Source organism: Caloenas nicobarica, chromosome 20 (assembly GCF_036013445.1).
Source record: "Caloenas nicobarica isolate bCalNic1 chromosome 20, bCalNic1.hap1, whole genome shotgun sequence".
Lineage (NCBI taxonomy): Eukaryota > Metazoa > Chordata > Aves > Columbiformes > Columbidae > Caloenas > Caloenas nicobarica.
Window position 1 is genome coordinate 2,403,654 of NC_088264.1, and position 20,455 is coordinate 2,424,108.

General features: G+C 42.0%; 2 protein-coding genes across 3 annotated transcripts in view; one reads left to right on the top strand and one right to left on the bottom strand.

The window, feature by feature from the left end:
• Positions 1 to 2,714, top strand: part of TPR (translocated promoter region, nuclear basket protein) — a 40,027-nt gene extending 37,313 nt beyond the window's left edge. For both annotated transcript variants that reach the window (XM_065649157.1, XM_065649158.1), the window contains exons 50-51: positions 80 to 178; positions 1,021 to 2,714. In XM_065649157.1, the coding sequence (XP_065505229.1) occupies positions 80 to 178; positions 1,021 to 1,076 (155 nt within the window). In that variant the 3' untranslated portion in view covers positions 1,077 to 2,714. The remainder of the gene's footprint in view (positions 1 to 79; positions 179 to 1,020) is intronic.
• PRG4 (proteoglycan 4) lies at positions 174 to 19,047 on the bottom strand. Its single transcript, XM_065649159.1, has 11 exons — positions 19,010 to 19,047; positions 18,335 to 18,433; positions 13,623 to 13,742; positions 10,617 to 10,727; positions 5,748 to 9,140; positions 4,878 to 4,964; positions 4,542 to 4,681; positions 3,613 to 3,769; positions 2,714 to 2,893; positions 2,378 to 2,503; positions 174 to 1,376 (listed from the first exon to the last, which is right to left on the bottom strand). Exons 2-11 carry the CDS (start codon positions 18,429 to 18,431, stop codon positions 1,273 to 1,275), a joined length of 4,515 nt encoding a protein of 1,504 aa, XP_065505231.1. The 5' UTR covers positions 18,432 to 18,433; positions 19,010 to 19,047; the 3' UTR covers positions 174 to 1,272.
• Positions 19,048 to 20,455: the final 1,408 nt, after the last annotated feature.

Consider the following 20,455-nt stretch of genomic DNA (forward strand, 5'->3'; position numbering starts at 1 on the left):
ACAATGCATATCAAATCATGTAAACATTGAGAAACGGTACTGGACACAGACGTTCTTTCCTGCATTTCCACTTCTTCAGACACAAGCAGCAATCAGCCGAAGCCGTTTCGCCGTGTCCGACTTCAGCCACCGACGTTGAGAACTGGTGTTCGGGGTCGCCAGTTCAACAGGCAGAGGGGTAAGTGTTCATGGTTCCTCAAATTCGGCCTTTTTCAAACAAGTTTTTAGTACTTTTTCTTCCTGTGGGTCCCATATATGAAGTACTACTTTATATGGCTACGTTTGCTTGTTAAGACATTGAGTAATACAGCGTCCCTGCCCTAACTTCCAATGTGCTACCCTAAGAGCTCTGTAGTTACGGTTTAGTGTGTTAGTCTGAGCGTTGTTTAGGCAAACTTTCTTCTTATGTGGCACTTGGTTCTTAGCAGTGGACAGAAAGTAAATGGCCGTAGATCTTGAATTTTGTAAAGTTTTAAAAGAAGATTTTAAAAAATAATGGTAGGACACACGTTTAGAAATCTTTGGTTTTTAACAGTATGTATCAGTTTCCCATTTGGTACATTAAAGTTTCTAGATATTACATCACCATGTCTTATGTCAATTTAAAAAAAAAAAGTTTATGGAAGTATTACAGATTTTTGGAATTTGATATGGAGTTAAACCACAACAATAAACTATTGTTTGCAATTTTTGAATTAAGAAAAATCCTTAGATGAATTGTATTGGCATTATTTTAGCATTGTACAAGACTTGGTACTACCACTGAAATACAGGTGTCTGGTATTACAAAGAAAAAAAAAAGTGAGGAGGCAGACCTGGGATCAATGTTCTTTGTAGTCTTATCACTGTTTGTTTAATAACAAAAGGGGAGGGAGGGCAGCTCAAATGTTACCAGAAAGGAGCAATTCCCAACAGAAAAATGAAGTATCACATGTACCAATGGTTGGTTAAAAGGGGAAAAGGATTTATATTAATGCATTTGTTGTTGTTTGTTTTTTGTTTTTTTTCTTCCCAACACAGGTGTAACTCATGCAATGGGAGGCAGAGGAGGCCTGAACAGAGGCAACATTAATTAATGATCTGTAAAGTAATTACAGCTGTGTATACAAAAGTGCCAGTTTGCCTGTGGTTGCTTTAGTGTCATGAAGCCAGAGCTTAAAGCAGCGTTTTATACTTAGAGTTGTGTGCACACATTTCGATGTCTTTATTAATAAAATTAGACAAAATGTCAACATTCAAATGGCATCTTTTTTCAAAGTCCTCTGCTGCGCATCACTTGCTAGGACAGTTGTACCAGTCTTTGGTTACAGTCTTTCCTGTGAGAGCGGTAACGGGTCTTGCTATTCTTCTGCCAACATCCAAACTGTAGTACCGATCTGAAATGAAGACAGGTCAGAATTAAATTCCAGAAGCTACATCTAGTACATGGAAAGAATCTTGAAGTTAAAGCCTTCCTTTTAGTTTCATTTAGGCATGAATAACAGACTTCAAATTCCATGTACATGTATGGAGTTGAGAGGATAGAACAATGAATTTTTGTCCTTGACTTTAAGTGTCCTTTTCCATGTTTAGCTAGGTTTTACAGTACTGCTAATAATTAAATATGTTCCAAGAACAGGGAGTAGGGAAGAATACTCTTCTACTGCTAGAACACAGAAATAGTCTTAAGAGTCTGGAAATCAAACAAACAATCCTGAACTGGCTACAAAAGTGGGAACTCTGGTCCCCAAGTGTGAATTGGCCTGTGCTAAGGTCAGGAACTAGGTCACACTGGCAGAGACTTACTTTAGTATCCTGTATTTGGATACATCTAGTTCCTAGAGCTTTTTGTTTTTTTCTGAATAATCCAGAAAATTCTGAGGAATGCTTTTACGTGATCCTGGCTAGAGGGAAAGGACCTACCTAATCTGGAATCATAGATTACTTTTTCCTGTGCAGCAAAGTGGCTCACGTCCCTCCCTTTTTTTGTTTTGTCAGAAACATCGTTCCATGGAACCCGGTGAAAAAACTATCGATGTGTTAGTGGTCCAAGGATTTCAATCTATCATTAATATAATTCTGCATTTAAGTGTCAGGTTTTGTGTCACTTTATAAGCCTGAACTCTCATGGCAACGCATTCCGCAACTGGCTAGTTTGAATCATTGTACCTTGTTGCTGCTAGTTGTCCTGTAACTTAATTTTTTTTAATAGAAACATCTCTCCATTGCAGGCAATGTTTTTTGATTCTCAGGACTTTTTAGTAATGCTTAAAATTAGTCTTGCAGAACCACAAGCGAGAACCCCACGCTTCGGAAAGCTGAGAGATCCGTGGGTGTCTTTCTTCCCCATCCCCTGAGCTTTTGAGGTCTCTAGAACCTTGCATTAGCTGTCACTTACTGTAGGAGAAGGCATAATAATCGTAGCCGTCTGGCTTATTGTAGTTGGGTAGTGCTATTGTTGAATGAATTACTTTGGGGAGCCCTCTCCAGTAGGCAGTCACTTTGATTTCCTTACGCAAAACTCCTGCAAGCAAAAGAACACTGAAGTTAGGAGGTGTCGCAGTGTGTCTGCCATGAGCTGTTATTTGCTGCTTGTATTATCAACAGCAAGCGCCATCAACTGGATTAAAAAATTTAAAAGTACTATGTTTAAAAAATATGGAACAATGTTGTGTTTCAGAAGCTACTAAGATTAAAACGGTTGTATAAAAGAAACTTAATAAACGGAAGTTACCAGCTGGATACGGGTTGATTCTGACAGTCCGAATAACGGTTGGAGTTCTCACTGCGCGTTGGAAGCGCCTCCTTATGATGAGCCTTGGGACGAAAGCTGGGTATCGTATGGTAACCCGCGCCCTTCGCTGGCACTTCTTGGCTGGCTCCTGTTTGTACACGTACTGTTGCATGTTGCCATCTAAAAGAGACATTTGTTTCATTTGGTTAAAAACAAGCAAACACAAACCCACACAAACAAACTTACTCTGTGTTTCAAAACAACCACACACCCAAAACCAAACCAAAACAAAAAACACCAGGTAGATCAGATATAAAAATGTCGTCACTACCCCCCTATGACATGCAGAAAATCAGTAGCATCATTTTGCTACAGCTCTGGCAGCCTTCAGCTTTTTATATCTGTTCCTATATTTTGAGATTAAAAAAGCCTTGCTGTCTAAATCCAACATTTGCTTCTAGATGTAGTGACACCTCCTGTGCAGGGTCATCACAGTTAGTGTAGCAAGATAAGGAAATTGCATTAATTTAAAATACGAAATAAGAGATTGGGAGATTGCCGTACATAGTTACGAACTAGTAAGGTTAAAGCCTTTCCTTCTTTACGTGAGAGTAAAAGAGTTTTAGCATCAGATAAAAGTTATTTTAATGTTTGTCCGCTGTAACGCTGGATTCTGTCCCTTGTGGTCCTGTCTATTTTAAAATGCACTTCAAGATCCGTAAGTGCCAATACAAAATTTTAAAGCTTCAGGCTGCTTTTTCACCATTTGCACATTCTGACACCACTTATGTTTCTGGTTTTGAAAGAAATTAGTTTTTCAGGCAAGAGAGAAATGGTGTTTTATTCCTAAGGCAATTTGCCTTTTGATCATTTGTGAACTTCCAAAATACGAGACATACCTTTTTTGATAAAATAAACAGATTCCGGTCTGTTCTGGTATCTTGCCACGGGGAGGGTTGCTACGATTTTCCCGCTTAGCCCTGCAAAGCCGTTGGCAAGAGGTTTGGGATACCCTTTGTCCATAACACCGTTGGTGAAACGCCAGTAAAGTGGACCCTGGTGATTTAAGGAAAAAATGAGCTTTAGAAGAAATTCATTCTTGGTAATTAAGCTTCAACATAGACGTTAAAAATAAAGGCAACACTAGCATTTTGATAACTACATTGTAAAACTGACTGGCACCACTCCTGCATCCATTAAAACCAGGAAAAATAAATACTACAACTTCATAAAATATTTGCAGTAGGTATTTTGGAGTAGGGATAGAGTTATCTTGGAAATGAACTGCTAGCAGTGGTTACTGAACAAAGCAGTTTGCTTTTGAAATCTCTTAAATTTCCACTGATAGAAAAAGCTGCTGGAAATACAGGACTGAATTATTAAATTGGGAAATAACTGTATAATGTTTTTAATGAGGAGGGTGCATTTCGTTATCATCTTCTTTCAGGAAGGGAAATAAAGGTATTTAAGAACAAATTCAGGCCATGTTTGTGCAAGGGGAAGACATGATAAAACATTCATATTTCAAAGAGCTGGGTTTTCTAAGTGTGGCTCATATGTAAATATTACTCAATTACCAGTTATTCTGTCAATGCTTTGTCTCCTATCAGGAGAAAAAACTACAGAATTGAGGTTTTTCCCAAAAGCGCCACCCCAAGGCAGACGTCTGGGGAAGAGACACAACTTCACCCACAGAATTTTAAACCCAGCACGCCGTTGAAAAATTCCTTTTTTTTTTTTTCTATAAAATGTGCAACACGAGGCTCCTTTTGTGCGGGGCTGCGTTTCACCACCTGTCCCTTTTTGGGCGGGAGAGAGGGCCGCCCACCTTGATGAAGAAGGTCTTGCCGTCGCAGTTGCACCTGGAGAACACGGCGTCGATGGGGGACGGGATGCCCCAGCCGTCGCGGATCCGCCGCGGGTTGGTGGTCGGCGGGCTCCGGCCGTTCAGCAGCCAGTAGTAGTGACCTGTTGTGCGGGAGGAGCGGCGGTGAGAGGCCGGGGGAGCGGCGGGGATGGCGCTGGGGGCGAGGGGCCGCCCGCGCTCCTGCCCTCAGCTGAGGCGGGAAGGCGGTTCGCGCCCCGCGGGCAGCGCTGAGGCGAGGCCGGGGCTTCGCGCGGCCTCGGGGGGTTGCGGCGGCGGCCGGGGGGGAGGCTGCCTTACCTCGGAAGACGGCCAGGGTGCCGTTGGGCAGGGCCACCATGCCGTCCGCCGGCTTCCCGCTGCACAGGTCCTTCTCGTCCCTCATGGCTGCGGAACACACCGGGCAGAGCGCGCGTTACCTCAGGAGCGCCGGGGCCGCCACACGGGCCTGTCCTTCAGGTGCGCTGCCCGGCGCTTCTCACGAGAAAGCTTTAATTACTCCTTTAAAAGACATCCCCCTGCTCTGGCAGGGGGATTGGACTAGATGATCTTTTGAGGTCCCTCCCAATCCCTAACATTCTGTGATTCTGTGATCTTTGGCTCTCGTGTTTTGGTCCCAGGAGTGCAAGACCAGCCATTTACCTGACCAGGTATGGATATCTTTGTTTATCGTTTACCGTAGTACCCGTGATTCAGAAAAAGACCTATAAATGCATCATATGCTGTGTCCTTCATTTAATTTCTTAATGCTCCGGGATGTTTACTTGGTGTTTTTCGGACCTTCTCTAATGGGTTTGCCCTCCCCCTTCTTAAAAAAAATTATATTTACTTTCTGTTAAATACAAAGAAATGTTGAATCTGTTTTGGACAAAAATCCAAGTATTTTCCTTTTTTTTTTTTTTTTTTGGTCTAGATATCTGTCAATATATAATTGAATAAAATGCCCAAGAACCAGGAGGCAATATCTGATTAAAAAACAAATAAACAAAAAAACCCAAAAAATAAACCCAGCATATGAAAAAATGTTGCGGCAAAAAGCACAGAGGAAAGAGAATACAAGGAAAAGGCTTCTTGTCTGTCTCGTGTGATATTTTTGCGTGTGACCGCGAAACGGCAGGTTAAGCTCTGGTGGAGTTATTGGTTCTTTTGTACCTGCTGGGATGCAATTACCTTGTGTTTCTCCAGTGAAAACTGGCAAGTCCGCAGTTTGTATTGAAGGCTTCTTGTTCGTCTCAGGCTCCTCTTCCGCTGGCAAGGTTTCGGGTTCTGCTGGACGAGCCTCATCTCTGGTGTCAGTAACCTCCTGGAAATGTATAGCTGGCTTGGACGTCCCTTTAGAAACAATAAACATTTCTTCTATTGTGTCTTTTTTCTCTCTTGTAGCGGTCTCTTTAGTAGGTGTAGTTTCCTCTCCCTTCTCAATACTAGGCGACTTTTCAGTGGCATCTTGCATTTCTTTTTCGGGTGTGATGCTGGTTTCTTTGATTGTTACCTCGTTTTTACCAGCTGTTGTCTTTCCAACATTAGTAGTGCCTGTGCTCCCTGCAGCTGCTGCTGTTACTGGCTGCTTAGTTCCCATAGTTGTGCCCTTTTTAGTTGTTGTCACGACCTCTCCGGGTTTAGGAGTTGCATCTGTTTTGGCAGTTGTGCTCAATACGGTGGGCTCGGGCATGGGAGTTGCTGCAGTCTTTTTGTCCATGGTTGTTGCTTCTGATTCAGCTGCTGTGGTCTTGGCGGTCGGAGTTGTGTTTGGATTATCATCTGGTTTAGCTGTTACCACCATCGTTACAGTAGTTGTGTCTATCCTGCTTGTTATAATGTCTTTAAGCACAGTAGTTTTGTCTTTCTTGGGTGTTGTTATCTCTTTGTTCACCGTGGTTGTTTCTGTTTTAGTTGCTGGCGCTTTGGTTGCAGGAGTAGTAACGCTCTTAGCCTTTGCAGTTGTGCTGGTTGCTACTTTGGGTGCAGGAGTTGGGATTTTCTTCTCCGTTGTTGTTTCAGAAACTGTGCTGTCTGGTCCAGGTGTGGGTGTTTCCTTGCTAGTTGTCGTGACTGCCTCACTCGTTGGAGTGGTGGTGGCTTTTTTAGCAGTCGTGACTGATGCAGGGGCAGTAGTTGTCGCTTTGGTAGGTGAAGTTTTCTGTATGGCTATGGTGGCAGCTGCAGGGCTGGTAACCTTGACCTTAGGGGTGGTGGGAGACTCTGCCTTGGTCGTTGATGCCTCTGGGGTTGTGTCTTGAGGTTTGGGGGTGGTGGGAGACTCTGCCTTGGTTGTTGGTGCCTCTGGGGTTGTCTCATCAGGTTTGGGGGTGGTGGGAGACTCTGCCTTGGTTGTTGGTGCCTCTGGGGTTGTCTCATCAGGTTTGGGGGTGGTGGGAGACTCAGCTTTGGTTGTTGGTGCTTCTGGGGTTGTGTCTTCAGGTTTAGGGGTGGTGGGAGACTCTGCCACGGTTGTTCGTGCCTCTGGGGTTGTGTCTTCAGGTTTGGGGGCGGTCAGAGAGTCAGCTTTGGTTGTTGGTGCCTCTGGGGTTGTGTCTTCGGGTTTGGGGGTGGTGGGAGACTCTGCCATGGTCGTTGGTGCCTCTGGGGTTGTCTCTTCGGGTTTGGGGGTGGTGGGAGACTCTGCCTTGGTTGTTGGTGCTTCTGGGGTTGTGTCCTCAGGTTTGGGGGTGGTGGGAGACTCAGCTTTGGTTGTTGGTGCTTCTGGGGTTGTGTCTTCAGGTTTGGGGGTGGTCGGAGAGTCAGCTTTGGTTGTTGGTGCCTCTGTAGCTTCAGGAGTTGTCTCATCGGGTTTAGGGGTGGTGGGAGACTCTGCCTTAGTCGTTGGTGCCTCTGGGGTTGTGTCTTCAGGTTTGGGGGTGGTGGGAGACTCTGCCTTAGTCATTAGTTCCTCTGGGGTTGTGTCTTCGGGTTTGGGGGTGGTGGGAGACTCTGCCGTGGTTGTTGGTGCCTCTGGGGTTGTGTCTTCGGGTTTGGGGGTGGTGGGAGACTCTGCCTTGGTCGTTGGTGCCTCCGGGGTTGTGTCTTCGGGTTTGGGGGTGGTGGGAGACTCTGCCTTGGTCGTTGGTGCCTCCGGGGTTGTGTCTTCGGGTTTGGGGGTGGTGGGAGACTCTGCCTTGGTCGTTGGTGCCTCTGGGGTTGTGTCTTCAGGTTTGGGGGTGGTGGGAGACTCAGCTTTGGTTGTTGGTGCCTCTGTAGCTTCAGGAGTTGTCTCATCGGGTTTGGGGGTGGTGGGAGACTCAGCTTTGGTTGTCGGTTCCTCTGGGGTTGTCTCTTCAGGCTTGGGGGTGGTGGGAGAGGCAGCTGTGGTCGTTGGTTCCTCTGTTGCTTCAGGGGTTGTGTCTTCAAGTTTTGGTGTGTTGGGAGCGTCTGCCTCGGTCATTGGTTCCTCTGTGGCCTCAGGGGTCATATTTTCAACCTTGTCAATGGTTGGGTAGTCTTCTTCAGTCATTGGTGCTTCTGTGGCTGCAGGGGTTGTGTCTTCAGGTTTGGGGGTGCTGGGAGAGGCAGCTGTAGTTGTTGGTTCCTCTGGGGTTGTCTCTTCAGGTTTGGGGGTGGTGGGAGACTCAGCTTTGGTTGTCGGTTCCTCTGGGGTTGTGTCTTCAGGTTTGGGGGTGGTGGGAGAGGCGGCTGTGGTCGTTGGTTCCTCTGTTGCTTCAGGGGTTGTCTCTTCAAGTTTTGGTGTGTTGGGAGCGTCTGCCTCGGTCATTGGTGCCTCTGTGGATTCAGGGGTTGTGTCTTCTGGTTTGGGGGTGGTAGGAGAGTCAGCTTTGGTTGTTGGTGCCTCTGTGGCTGCTGGGGTTATGTCTTCAGGTTTAGGGGTGGTAGGAGCGTCTGTGTGGGTTGTTGGTGCCTCTGTCACTTCAGGGGTTGTGTCTTCTGCTTTGGCAGTGGTAGGAGGATCTGCTTCAGTCATTAGTTCCTCTGTGGCCTCAGGGGTCATATCTTCAACCTTATCAGTGGTTGGGTAGTCTTCTTCAGTCATTGGTGCCTCTGTAGCTGCAGGGGTTGTGTCTTCAGGTTTGGGGGTGGTGGGAGACTCGGCTTTGGTTGTTGGTGCCTCCGTAGGTTCAGGAGTCGTCTCATCAGGTTTAGGGGTGGTGGGAGACTCAGCCACGGTCGTTGGTGCCTCTGGGGTTGTGTCTTCAGGTTTGGGGGTGGTGGGAGACTCTGCCACGGTCGTTGGTGCCTCTGGGGTTGTCTCTTCTGGTTTGGGGGTGGTGGGAGACTCTGCCTTGGTGGTTGGTGCCTCTGGGGTTGTCTCTTCTGGTTTGGGGGTGGTGGGAGACTCTGCCTTGGTGGTTGGTGCCTCTGGGGTTGTCTCTTCAGGTTTGGGGGTGGTGGGAGACTCTGCCGTGGTGGTTGGTGCCTCTGTTGTCCCAGGGGTCTCTTTCTGAGCTGTAGTGGTCTCTGTGGTAGTTGTTTCTTCTGTGGTTGTACTTGTAGTAGGTAGTAGACTGGGTTTGGGACTTGGTGTAGTTGGTTCCATTGTTGTGGTTGTATCAGGTTGTTTTGTCGTTGGAGCAGGACTGGTCACTGTGTTTTCCAGTTCACTGTCGGTATCTATGAGAATACATAGATGTTAAATTAAGATATTGGAATTGCAGTGCAGGCACCTGTTGCATATTGGTTTATTATACTAGTTAGAAATAGTTGCTTATCTTTTGAGTAGCAATAGTTGTTTTTTATAGCCTTTGCTCTAAGAACTTTCTGTGTAAAATTGCCCTTATTTGGCTTTAAAGTGGAGTTAGGGAAATAGAAGGAAATCAAACTTTCAGAGTACAGACACCTGACTGCATCTCCTACTGTTCCTTTATATCTTGGGTGTTTTTCCTCTTTGTGATTTACAGCTTTAAGACTTTCTTTACTTGTATATGTAGTTACACTGACTGAAGGACAATCGTTAGTATAGCTTTATTCAGAAAAAAATAACAGTAAGTCTTTCTGCATTTTAATCTCTCACTGAGTGTTATCTCTGGTGTTTTACCGTTTAGCTCTTCTTTCACAGAGGGTTTATTTCTATTACTCCTGCTGTGTTGCTGCCTACCATTACAACTGAGTTGGCATTTATTTCTTGAAAATCTGAACAAACCAAGTGCAGCATCATGTGATTTGGGGCCATGTTGTTCAGCTTTTGAAGAAATATAAAAATCTAAAAAGATCCGAGCTGTTGCTGGCGGTCACAGCTCTGATGCAGTGTCTTTCCCAGCAGACAGGAAGAATTTCTAATACTGCAGCGTGAGAAATAATCCCCGGGTAAATGTGTTGTAGAAATGGTGCAGTATGAACAGAACGTACCAGAACAGGTTTTCCTCCCACCCTGTGTGTCCAAAATACCGTAAGCCAAGTGGGATCCTGTTAATGGTTATTTGAATTTCCTTAATTTTATTTCATTTGACCTACTATATTGATTTTTGTAATAGAAAGTTGCCACAGAAGACAGGTAAGTACTCCAAATTTTAAAGAAAAAATAAAAAATGTAAAGTATAAAATATTGGCCAAAATTTACTTCTAGTCTCATTTCATACTTGTAAACTTGTTCAAACTGACCACCCAAGTTATCACGTAAAATGCTGGAACAGAATATCAAAGAACACAGGAAAGCAACGTATTTTCCATTTAGAAAAAATAAATTATCTGTGTTTTTTGAAGCTGCATGAGGCCTGGCTTGATTAAAGCTAGAGAAACCTGCTAGGAGACTTTGCTGTCCTGGTCCTGCCAATTCATCACTGTCCCAAAACACAATACCCTTCCTGTTCCAGCCCTGGACTTGCTCCAAAACTGACCGTGGCCTGTAACTTATTTTTGGAAGACGTGTGATCAAATCCAATAGAGATGCAGGAGACATCACCACACTTCAACGTCTGTGTGAAGTGAACTCTTGGTGTCCTGAGGTCTAGGTGAGGTAATTAGTTTATAAACCGAGCGGTTCCAAGCTTGGTAATGTCTCGCATCAACTTGCTATTTCCAGAGCAGGAAAATGGTCTTTAATGTTCCTTCAGGTAACACCCATCCTGTCTTGTCCCTGTGCTTTCCTACCTTCCATCACTTCATGGGGCTGCGTGACTTCCTCTGGCTGCTTCTCCTCGTTTTTGGGTGGCCTTTTTGGTGTTGGCGGAGGAGTTGTAGGTGATGGCTTTTTTGCATGTGCTAAAAGAAATAAAATAATCTGTTAATGTTATAGGTGCTTGGTGTGAACTGCATAAGAAGAAAGTGGTTAGAAAATGTCAGTGACCATCTTCCATACAAATCTAAGGTTCTTCCTATCTGTAGGATTCTTTAAAGCATTTTCAGGGGAAAAAAGATAAAGAAAAACCTCATTGGATCTCTAAGCGTTTTCATCACAGATGTGAGAAATGTTTTTCCTGCAAGTTTGAGGTGAGGCGTTCTTTGCTAATGTGAATTTTGAGGTGGGAAAAAGATGAATTCTGACTGGAGCTCTACATTCTGAAAATTTGTCTGTGTGTTTTTTGTTTGTTTGCGGGTTTTTTTGGCAGTTTGTTTTTGACTACAGATATCTTGGGGCTAATTTACTAGAGTGGATCTCTGAGAGCTACCAAGCTAGCCAAGCATTTACTTTGATAATCCCCTGAAGATTTAGTTACCTTATCGTTCTTCAGACATCTGATAACTCTGCACATAAGTGAGCATTTCAGAAAGACGTCTTAAAAGCTGCTGTTTCCTTGGAAGAGACGGAAGCTATAAAACAGGCATGGACCAAAGAAACAACACAATGTGTTAAGCTAACTTCTAGTAGATTGAGTTTTGGGAGAAACCGGAGGTTTGTGTTCACATTTTCCAACTCTGAAGTTTGCATGGGATTTCACTTCTATCTGGTAAGAGCCAGATTATGTATTTTTTACTTGGGTCAATTTGTTGGGTCAAATTGTACAACCGTAAGTGAGTCCCTCTCTTCCCACTGACGTAGCCTTGTAGAAGGATCTTGTTAGTTGTGAAAAAAGCGTGACAGAGCTCAGGGTACCTGCAGGATCTTTTTGATCCACCTGAAGGAGCTGGCAACTGCCATAGGTACGTGTAACCAGCCTTTCACACAAGGAGTGGTATTTTTCTGTAAGAGGATGACTGTGGTATTGAAGGATTTGCTTTCATAGCAAGCTGGCACTCAAGGCAAATAACGTGGAGTGGTGGACTATATCCTGAGGGTTTTGTTGAGAAAGGAAGAGAAATTGTAATTATTGAAGAAAAACCACTTTGGGACCTGAACCAGCTTTCAGAGGAGTCAGTAGTGGCAGGGGGAAGCGTTTGACCAGTCCTTAACTCTGTGTGAGTATTCTGGGGATATAAGGGCTTCTGGAGGATAGGAGAGACACACGTTGTGAACTTGGTGCTGCTGTAAGTGTTCAGAAGATGCAGAAACAGCAAAATGAAAGTTCGCTGCATGGCCTTAAGTTATTGCATTGTTCCGAAAGGTTTGACAGGTTTCTCAGTTACCTACACATAGCAAAAATACTCAAGTGGGTTTTGTTTCATTTTGCATTTGTTTGTTTGTTTTTACGAAAAAATAATAGCAAAGCTAAGTAACTAAAATACTAGAAGAAACTTTAAGATTTTCAGCAGTTGGTTAACTTTTCATTGCATTTGAACTGAAGAAAAAGTGAAACAGCTAACCATCTTTTGTGAGCATTCTTGTATGTTAAACTCAGCATAAAGTGGGAGGTGTAAAGCAACCTCAAAGGCAGCAAATTAACCTCTAGACGCTTCCAAGACATTTATCTTCTTCTAGACATCTAGTTAAAAAATGCTCAATGCAGAATCGACGGCAGTATGAATCACTATGCAATTGAGTAGCCAAACCAAGCTGCTATACCAGTGCCTGGGGAGCGGGAGCGGTTGGTAATGTGAACCAAGTGATAATCCAAAGCTTGTCTTGTTTGTTAAACTGCGCACTTTGAAAACAGGCTGCCTTGGAGGTTGTCTGGTCTGTGAATGCAGCATCCCGATGCCAAGCCATATTTGCCAAGTGCTCTCACAGAAATGAATTTAGGCCCGTAAGTAGCAGAAAGTTTAAGGACGTGATGGAATTAAACATATTCTGTTGGTGTTTCCTAGACTAGTATTCAATTGCTAGTGTTGTTAAACCTACACGAAGGTGAAACTGTTCCTTCAGTGCTCAATTAACAAAAACCCATCAAGTTCTGCAGTGAAGGACACAATAAACCACAGTGACTGTGGGTCAGAAAGATCCTTCCCTGAACTGAATTTGCAGCCTAAACGTTAAATGTGCATTTTCTTAAAATACCTCTTGCTGCAGTGTGGATGTGTAACTGCTCCTAACCAGGCAGATCCTCTGGTTCCTCCCTCTTGCCCCAGAGGATGGGTTTCTGTGTGAGATAGGCTGATTTTGGGTTTGAGGGGGCAAGGATCTAGGAGATCTTTCTATATGCTGCCAATGATTGCAGTAACCCAGAGCAAATGGTTTTGGAGGTTCAAGCAGTGCTATCCCAGTGCTGGGAGCAGGTATTCTCCACTTTCGAGTGGGTTGCAGGTGAATTTAAGGGAGTTGGACCTTCTTTTATTACTACCTTTTTGTAGATGAACTGGACTTATTAGCGCAATGTGTCATTCATTACCCCCAACATTCTGTCCTTGAATTCTAATATTGGTGTAATTTAAATAGCACGAGTGGAAATAAATGCACATGAAAAACCTGATCTTATAGGTATTATTCTGGGTGATGGTTCTGACAGTAAAATAGCGTATGGCTAATGCTAAAAGAGGATAGTGCAAAATAAAATTTTACCCTCAGAATTTGTGTCTTGGTGATGGCTTCGAGTATATCTACCTTTATTTATCTGTGAAGTGTTCATGCTTGAGAAAATGGCCAGTTTATTTTTGAAATTAGGTTTTGTTAGTTGGTTTTGTGTGTGTGTTTGTTTTGTGTGTGTGTGTGGTTTGGTTTGGTTTTTGTCCAGTAGCTAACTTCTGGTGTCCTAAGAAGCCTGCACTGTTAATGTTTCATGATGATGCAAAGCATCTCTATTTGAATACATCTAGGAAAAATATAGCGATAAAGAAATCTCTTACCCTCTTTACAGTGTTTTGCGTAATCTGGGCAACATTTGCCGTATCTTTCACATTCTACGTCGCAGTCGCATTCTCTTCCTCTTTCAAAGGCTTCAAAGCAACGTCCTCTGCAGGAGAGTGCTGCATAAGGCAGAAAAACAGAGTTAGTATTTTTGGCGAGCTCTCATTTAATGCTGGGACCTTTCTACAGTGAAGTCACTTCCATAACATCAGGTGGTTGTTCTGCTTTGATCCAGACCTTGTTTGCGTAATTGGGAGTTTTGGATCGGGCCATACGACCACAACTGCAGTTTGCAATTGCAGTTTGCAATTGCAGTATATTGAGAGAATTTAGAACTTGTAGCGTGCCCTTCGAGTTCACTTTAGCTAGGTCCCATCATAGAAGGTTTCCATTTCCCTAATCAAATAGCAATTATCCTCAGAATAGTGTAATAGTGAAATTCTGGCTTGGGTTTTCAAAAAGGTGTTCATCAGGGTGCCACGTTGCATCAAGAGTGGTGTGTCTGCAAAAACATTTCTGAAAAATAACTTCCTGAAGAGGTCATGGCCAAGTGTACCTGGTGTCTCTGGGCAAATACTAAACTTAATTGCATGAATGAGTTAACGAAGTTACACAAAGTGACTATTTTTGAAATGTTATCCCAGTCTATTTAACACAGTTCTTAAATTATTAGTACTAAAGGAGTGTATATCATGTTTTGACATGATTAGTAACCACATGCTTTTAATAATTCATTATTGGTTAACTTCTGATAGCTTCAGTCACTATAGTACTTCTGTTTCATATTAAATAATGACCATGTTGTTTTGGAAAGTGTGTGCACAACTATTACAGATTTCAGCAAAACATGGTTGCTGTATTTTTCAAGGACAAAATTTGACCCTAAACATTTACATTACATTGCAATATAATATCTATTAACCTTCAGTAGTACCTTTAATAGGTACTTGGTTGACTGTTAAATTGAAATGATGACGTTAGACCTGAAATTGATATTTTTTGAGGATTCTTATCATCTCACACAATTGAGTTAACAATTAACTATCACTTTGTATTTCCAGAATTTACCATATAATCTGTTATTCTTGTCCTGTATCTTTTCTGTAGATAAGTCTCTACTGAAGTTATTGTCTTTGTGGCACATGGGCCATAAAATCATATTTTACAGTTAAATCACTATCTAGCAAAATTAGGATTACTGTATTGGCAGGTTCTGAACACCTTTTGACCAGTGTAGTTGTGGAGCGACTCTGCTGATGCCAGTGGCTTCATCCCACGGGCATGAGTGAGAATTGGTTTTATTTTATAACGTTAGAGCAGTCTTTATTGATGAACAATGTCTGTCGTTTTTCTAATTTTGTCAAAATTAATGATGCAGTGAGTAACAGTCCCTAGACAGCTTGCGTCCTTTAAGGATGGTGTCTGCTGTGCTTGCTCAAATTCAGTGATTTAGGGTAGAACAGGGAAAACTTCCTCTAGCCTTAAACTCTTCCTTAAGATGTTACATAGATGCCAGAATAACTTTAGAATCTAGCCCACAATAAATAAATAGCCTATGTAATTAAAAAGCCTCAGTATGTTCTTTCAGTTATGAAAAATGTTGATGTACTCTTGCAAATCAAGCTCAGGATGGGGCGGACTGGAGGGTGAGTGTATCCTGTGTGTGTCAGAGCGGCAGAATTAGAGTTTTAGGGAGTGCTGTGTCTGTTTTGAGCAACACTCGGCCCCTGTTGCTGGGTCTAAGAAGGCTCGTTTTACACCTGTAATCTTTCTAGAACTACAGTGTAGTGTAAGAAACTGCAGTTACCTAAATCACTGATATTTTTGACTTGAGTGATTCATAAGAAAAGATGTATTTAACTCTCAGTAAACCAGTTTGCAATGCCTATATTTATTTACACTATATAGTTTTGCGTATAAAATAATACTCATCCAACCATCTTTTCCATCAAAGTCTGGACGTGGTTCTGATCCAGAGTTAATTTCTGTTAACCCTCTGACTTTGGATTAGACCCTACATCCTCCACACTTCTTAAATTTGAGTTGGAACGTCCCAGAATTTCTTCCTGGAAAACCCTGGATTTACTTTTACTGATTTTTTTTCTGTATAAGAGACAAACAGATACAGCACAAATGCACTAAGGAGAAGAAAAGAAGCAGTAGGCAAACTGTTTCCCCCCTCTTGCCCTGCTCTTCTGAAAAGCAAAATCCTTTTCTCGGTGATAACCTTTGGATACACAATTTTCTCTGAATTGCAAGAGGTTATCACTGAGTTTTTGAGGGGGAGAACAACACACGTATGAGAGGAGAACAAGGACGCAGTGAACTAAACGAGACATTTAAGCGTTCAGAGGAGAGACGCTGGTGTGGGAGGGAGCTGGAGCGAACGGGAAGGGAAGTTTTGGCGAGAGGAACTGGGTGGGTTTGTTTGGGAACTTACCCACCGTGCAGACTTTCCTGAAGTCAGGGCAGCACTCCATGTAGTGTTGGCAGTTAAAATCACACTGGCAGTCACGCTCTCTAGAATACCCTTCCCCACATCTCCCTGTACAGCTTGATAAATCTAAAAATCACACAACACTGGTGTAAACGTGGCCAAACCCGAATGGTGCGTAAGGAAACGCTGAATGGCAAAGTGGTGAGATTTATTATTATTTTGTTTTTCCTACAGAATGCTATTTGTTCGTTTGGTATTGCAGAACCTGTGGACCTGGTGCAGCCCCTCCTGAATGGTTTGCAGCAGCGTACTCAGGTTGGAGACTAATTTATCCTGTTCCTCCTGGAGATTAATGAACCCTGAGGACTGGTTCAGTAATACGACCTCACCAGCTCTGGCATCCAAACTAGCCCATGCAGATTTATCATAAGCAGTATATCAGCCAGGCACGATATTGTTTTGCAGACTTAATTCAGCCTGTGTATGATGATAGGTGAGCACCTGCACTACCTGACAGACTCATTTTACGTTTTGTAATGTTCTACATAGTAACCAAATAAAACCAATTTAGCTTGCAAACTGGTGAGCGCTGTCATAATAAATACAGGCCCCCAGAGCCATTTTTATTGGCAGTTTTCAAAATCTGCCTGCCCTCTACATTATTTTCTTCCCCGAGGTCAAAGAAGAATTTGGTATCAACTCTGAGGCTAGGAACAGTTGGGATCTAGTCCTGCGATCTTCTGTAAGGTACTTTCTGTTTGTTATTAGGAAATTACTTATTAGCAGAGTAACATAAAAGCTTATCCCACAATGGCTTTACCGCTAGACTGCTGTAGTGTTGGAAAATGCTAGATCATAATAAATGGTGCAGGATACAGGTGTTAAGCATGACAGCAGGAGCTCTGCTTTAAACCTGCACGCATTTGAGTTGGCAGCGGTTTGTTACCTTCTGCTGCCAGATCAGATATTTGCCCTGGAACAACTCCCCTTCCTACACAAAATCCTTAACTAACGTAACATGCTAACAGCTTCTTCTGGAAATGAAACATGCAGGACCACAAGTGAAGCGCCCCTGGATACAAACAAAGAAGCTGAACAATCAGCAAGCTAAAACACAGTTAAGATAATCAGCTGAAACACTGAGGACCAACAAGAAAATAACAAGAAATAACATATAACACAACACCAAAGACAATTTCTAACAGCACACACTTCATATGTGTGTGTGTATGAAGGAAGACTATGGGATAACAAATAATTACATACATTGTGATTTTCAGCATTTCAATATAATGTTTGTTACCACTTCTTTGCAAATAATGAAGTGGGACTAAAGAATTAATGGAGGATTCAACTGACTTGAGTTAATGGGCTCTTAGTAGAGGAGCTGAAAATAGAAGCTAGGCATCTTGTCTATGGCTATGTGCCCAATGTATTGCACCCTTCTTCCCTTATGGGAAGAAAATATAGAAAAGTCCACAAAGTAATGCCTTCTCATTCATTTATTTAAGTTTATGACTTGTAAGTTATGAAGTTACTTCTAAGGAAAATACCTAACTGGTTCTAGTTGCCGGGCAAATTGCATCTGCTGGGCCCTGGTGAGCTGTTCAAATATGCAAATTCCATGTCTTATACTATCAAGTAGTAATACATTATTTTCTACCAGCAAGTAATGTTGTCGCTCTAACAACTTGATAGCTACTTGAGAAGTGTGACAGTACAGGACTTGCAAGTTCTTTTGCTTCTTCATAACGGTGCAACTTCAGTTAGAAATGAATTACAGAGGTTTGAGACTACGTAAAAATCTGTACTATTAGATGAATGATTGCCAAAATTTGCCTCGGTGGTAGTAATAACAGTGCCTTTAATAAAGGCAAAGCACTTAGTACGGTATAGACGTTCCTTTCACTGAGCCTACTGTATTTAAGTGTTTCTAACCTAATTAGGTGGATATTGTAATTTTGGATTCTTCCTTGAACCGTACTGCAAATCACTTGGGCTAAATGTGTCAGTCCCTGGGAAACAGGATCTTGTAGAACATGCTTACAGAAAAAGAAGTTAGGTTCATATGCATTTTGTGTGATACTCATATTTATGTTATTCCTCAAAAAAAGAGGGCCATGCTGTACCAGAATATATTTATGAAAATAAATGCCTGTCTGAATAAGCACAAAGTGCTAGAACTGAGTATTTTTATGGAAATGCGTTTGAAGCATTCTTAGTGTTTGTCAGATATCCTAGACACCCTCCCTTCTACTTTGTGTGTTACAGTACCTTCGGAAGACACTTCTTGAACCAAGGACAGTGAAAGGATCACCAGGGACAGGCAGAGTATGTTCCGTATGGTCATTACTTTCAGGTACGACATCATCCCTAAAAAGAAATAATCTCACATCACTGCATGCAATTGAATTAATCAGTTCATAATTTTTAAAAAATGCAGAGCATATCTTTATACGTAATACTTGTTTAATAACATAAAAATAATCTGAAATTATTCAAGGACAAATTGCTAATTTAGAATTATGCCATAAACTCTGTCTTGGTTATTAGTCTGTTAAATTTTGTAGTAATACCAGGAAAATTATCAACAAATAAGGAAGCAGTATTTTTCAGAATTCTGTTATTTGAAAGCTACAGACAGTCTTCTGCTTTTTAACATGGATGCACTTCAGTGCAACAGTTTCTAAGGTTATTCTACTGATAAATACAAATGTAAAGTAAAAAGAAATACTGTCAAAACATTAGTTATTAAGCAACTTAATTTTGTAACCGGAAATCTATCATTGAAATATTAGTGTTGTAAATATGTCAAATGGGAATGTAGGATAAAAGTAAATCTTTCAAAAGGAAAATTTGCCTGGTTTTTCTGTTCCAGGTCATCATTTTCCTTTGGAAGAAGAGCACTTGGATCGAAATGCTCAGAGTAGAGGTAGGTATTACACTTACCTAACGAGGAGTATGTCTGCTCTCCGCGATGTTTCAGATGCCTTATATATTGCTTTGTAACTACGCTGGGGTTAACTAATTAGACAGCTGGTTAACCAGAACTGCCAATGACAGCTCATGACAGCAAACTTTCCACATGAGCTGGAAGAGCTCCCAGATGACTAGACGAATGCAACATCTGGAAAATACTCCCATTAAGAAAAAAGATTACAGAAAAAACTAAATAGGGACTTACTAGTCAAAACACATTTTGATTACCGAGGGAAGTGAACAAATTGTCCTGAATGCATCTGGAAGGCATTAGATATTATTGCATAGCAATAAAAAAATAATTCTAGGCAAATGCTGAGTATATTTTCTTTCTTGTCAAATGTAGCTTAGGTGACAGTAGTTTAAAATTGTGCAGTATTATCTGCTACCGATGGTGTATCTCCTCCAAGAAGTTTTGAGATCTAATTTGTGCAGTTGTAAGTAATTTGCCAGTTCTGCACCGAATAGATAGTACCAAGTGGGAATTTTGCCAAGGGATTGGCTAGAAATCAAAGAATTTAGTCGAATCTCAAATTGATTAAATATATGTAAAACATCAAAATGAATGAGAGAAATTGTTTTAATGGTATTTGTGGTTTTTGGTTCCAGATTCAGAGTACTGGAAATGGTTATTTGCAACTCCTTCTCAGAGCTAAAGGAGGTTTCCTTTGAAACTTGTAGTGGTCCTGACGCTCAGAGTTCAGGGGGGATCTTTTATTCAGAAACTATCCTAAAGGCCAGGGAACTTTGATACTTTTGTCTTACAATATTACTTGAATCCCAAAGTAATTCTGTTATCCCAAAAGAATAAATATGGTATAATATGCATTGATCCCAATTGAGGATAGCGCTTAAGCAAGAGTTTGAGTCTCTTAAGGAAAATAATGTACAACATCTGAAAAGGAGCAGGTTTAGACATGTGCTTGAATGTTTTCCTCACTTGGTCCAATTATTTTGCAACTTTAGTATTTTTATGCTAGAATTTCTTTCTGATTTCTGTATTATCACAATAGAGGCAGTTTCATTCAATCTTTCTGCATTGTAGAGGCTAGTAATTGTTTCTTATCACAGCCACACTTCATTAAATTATTCCAGTCAATAAAATAATGCTTTTTCGTTGCTCTAGGAGCACATATAATTTTCGTAAAAGTTTCTAGAGTTATTTAGACAAGTGTGAAGTGGGAGCGCTGACATTGTGTTGATGCGGTATTCAAGGTTCTCTGCTATGAGAACTCTCTACTTTGTGGAAAAGGCAACTTGAGGCTCTGAGATTTCGTGGAGTTTATTCAAGGTAATATACAGAATGAAATATATATTACGTGTCTCATAGCGAGAGCTTCAGTGCTGTCTTTAGTGGAGCCGACTATAAGCTTGATAAAGAAACTCTGTGGTTTTAGGAAAAAAAGGTACCTGTCT

What these genes read in the sequence shown, in the direction of transcription:
- PRG4 (XM_065649159.1), bottom strand. Translation starts at nt 18,431, where the DNA reads ATGATGTCGTACCTGAAAGTAATGACCATACGGAACATACTCTGCCTG. An exon ending in GCCCCATGAAGTGATGGAAG is followed by an intron (nt 9,141 to 10,616) that starts GTAGGAAAGCAC and finishes GTATTCTCATAG; the next exon opens with ATACCGACAGTGAACTGGAA. An exon ending in TTATTATGCCTTCTCCTACA is followed by an intron (nt 1,377 to 2,377) that starts GTAAGTGACAGC and finishes TCTTCATTTCAG; the next exon opens with ATCGGTACTACAGTTTGGAT.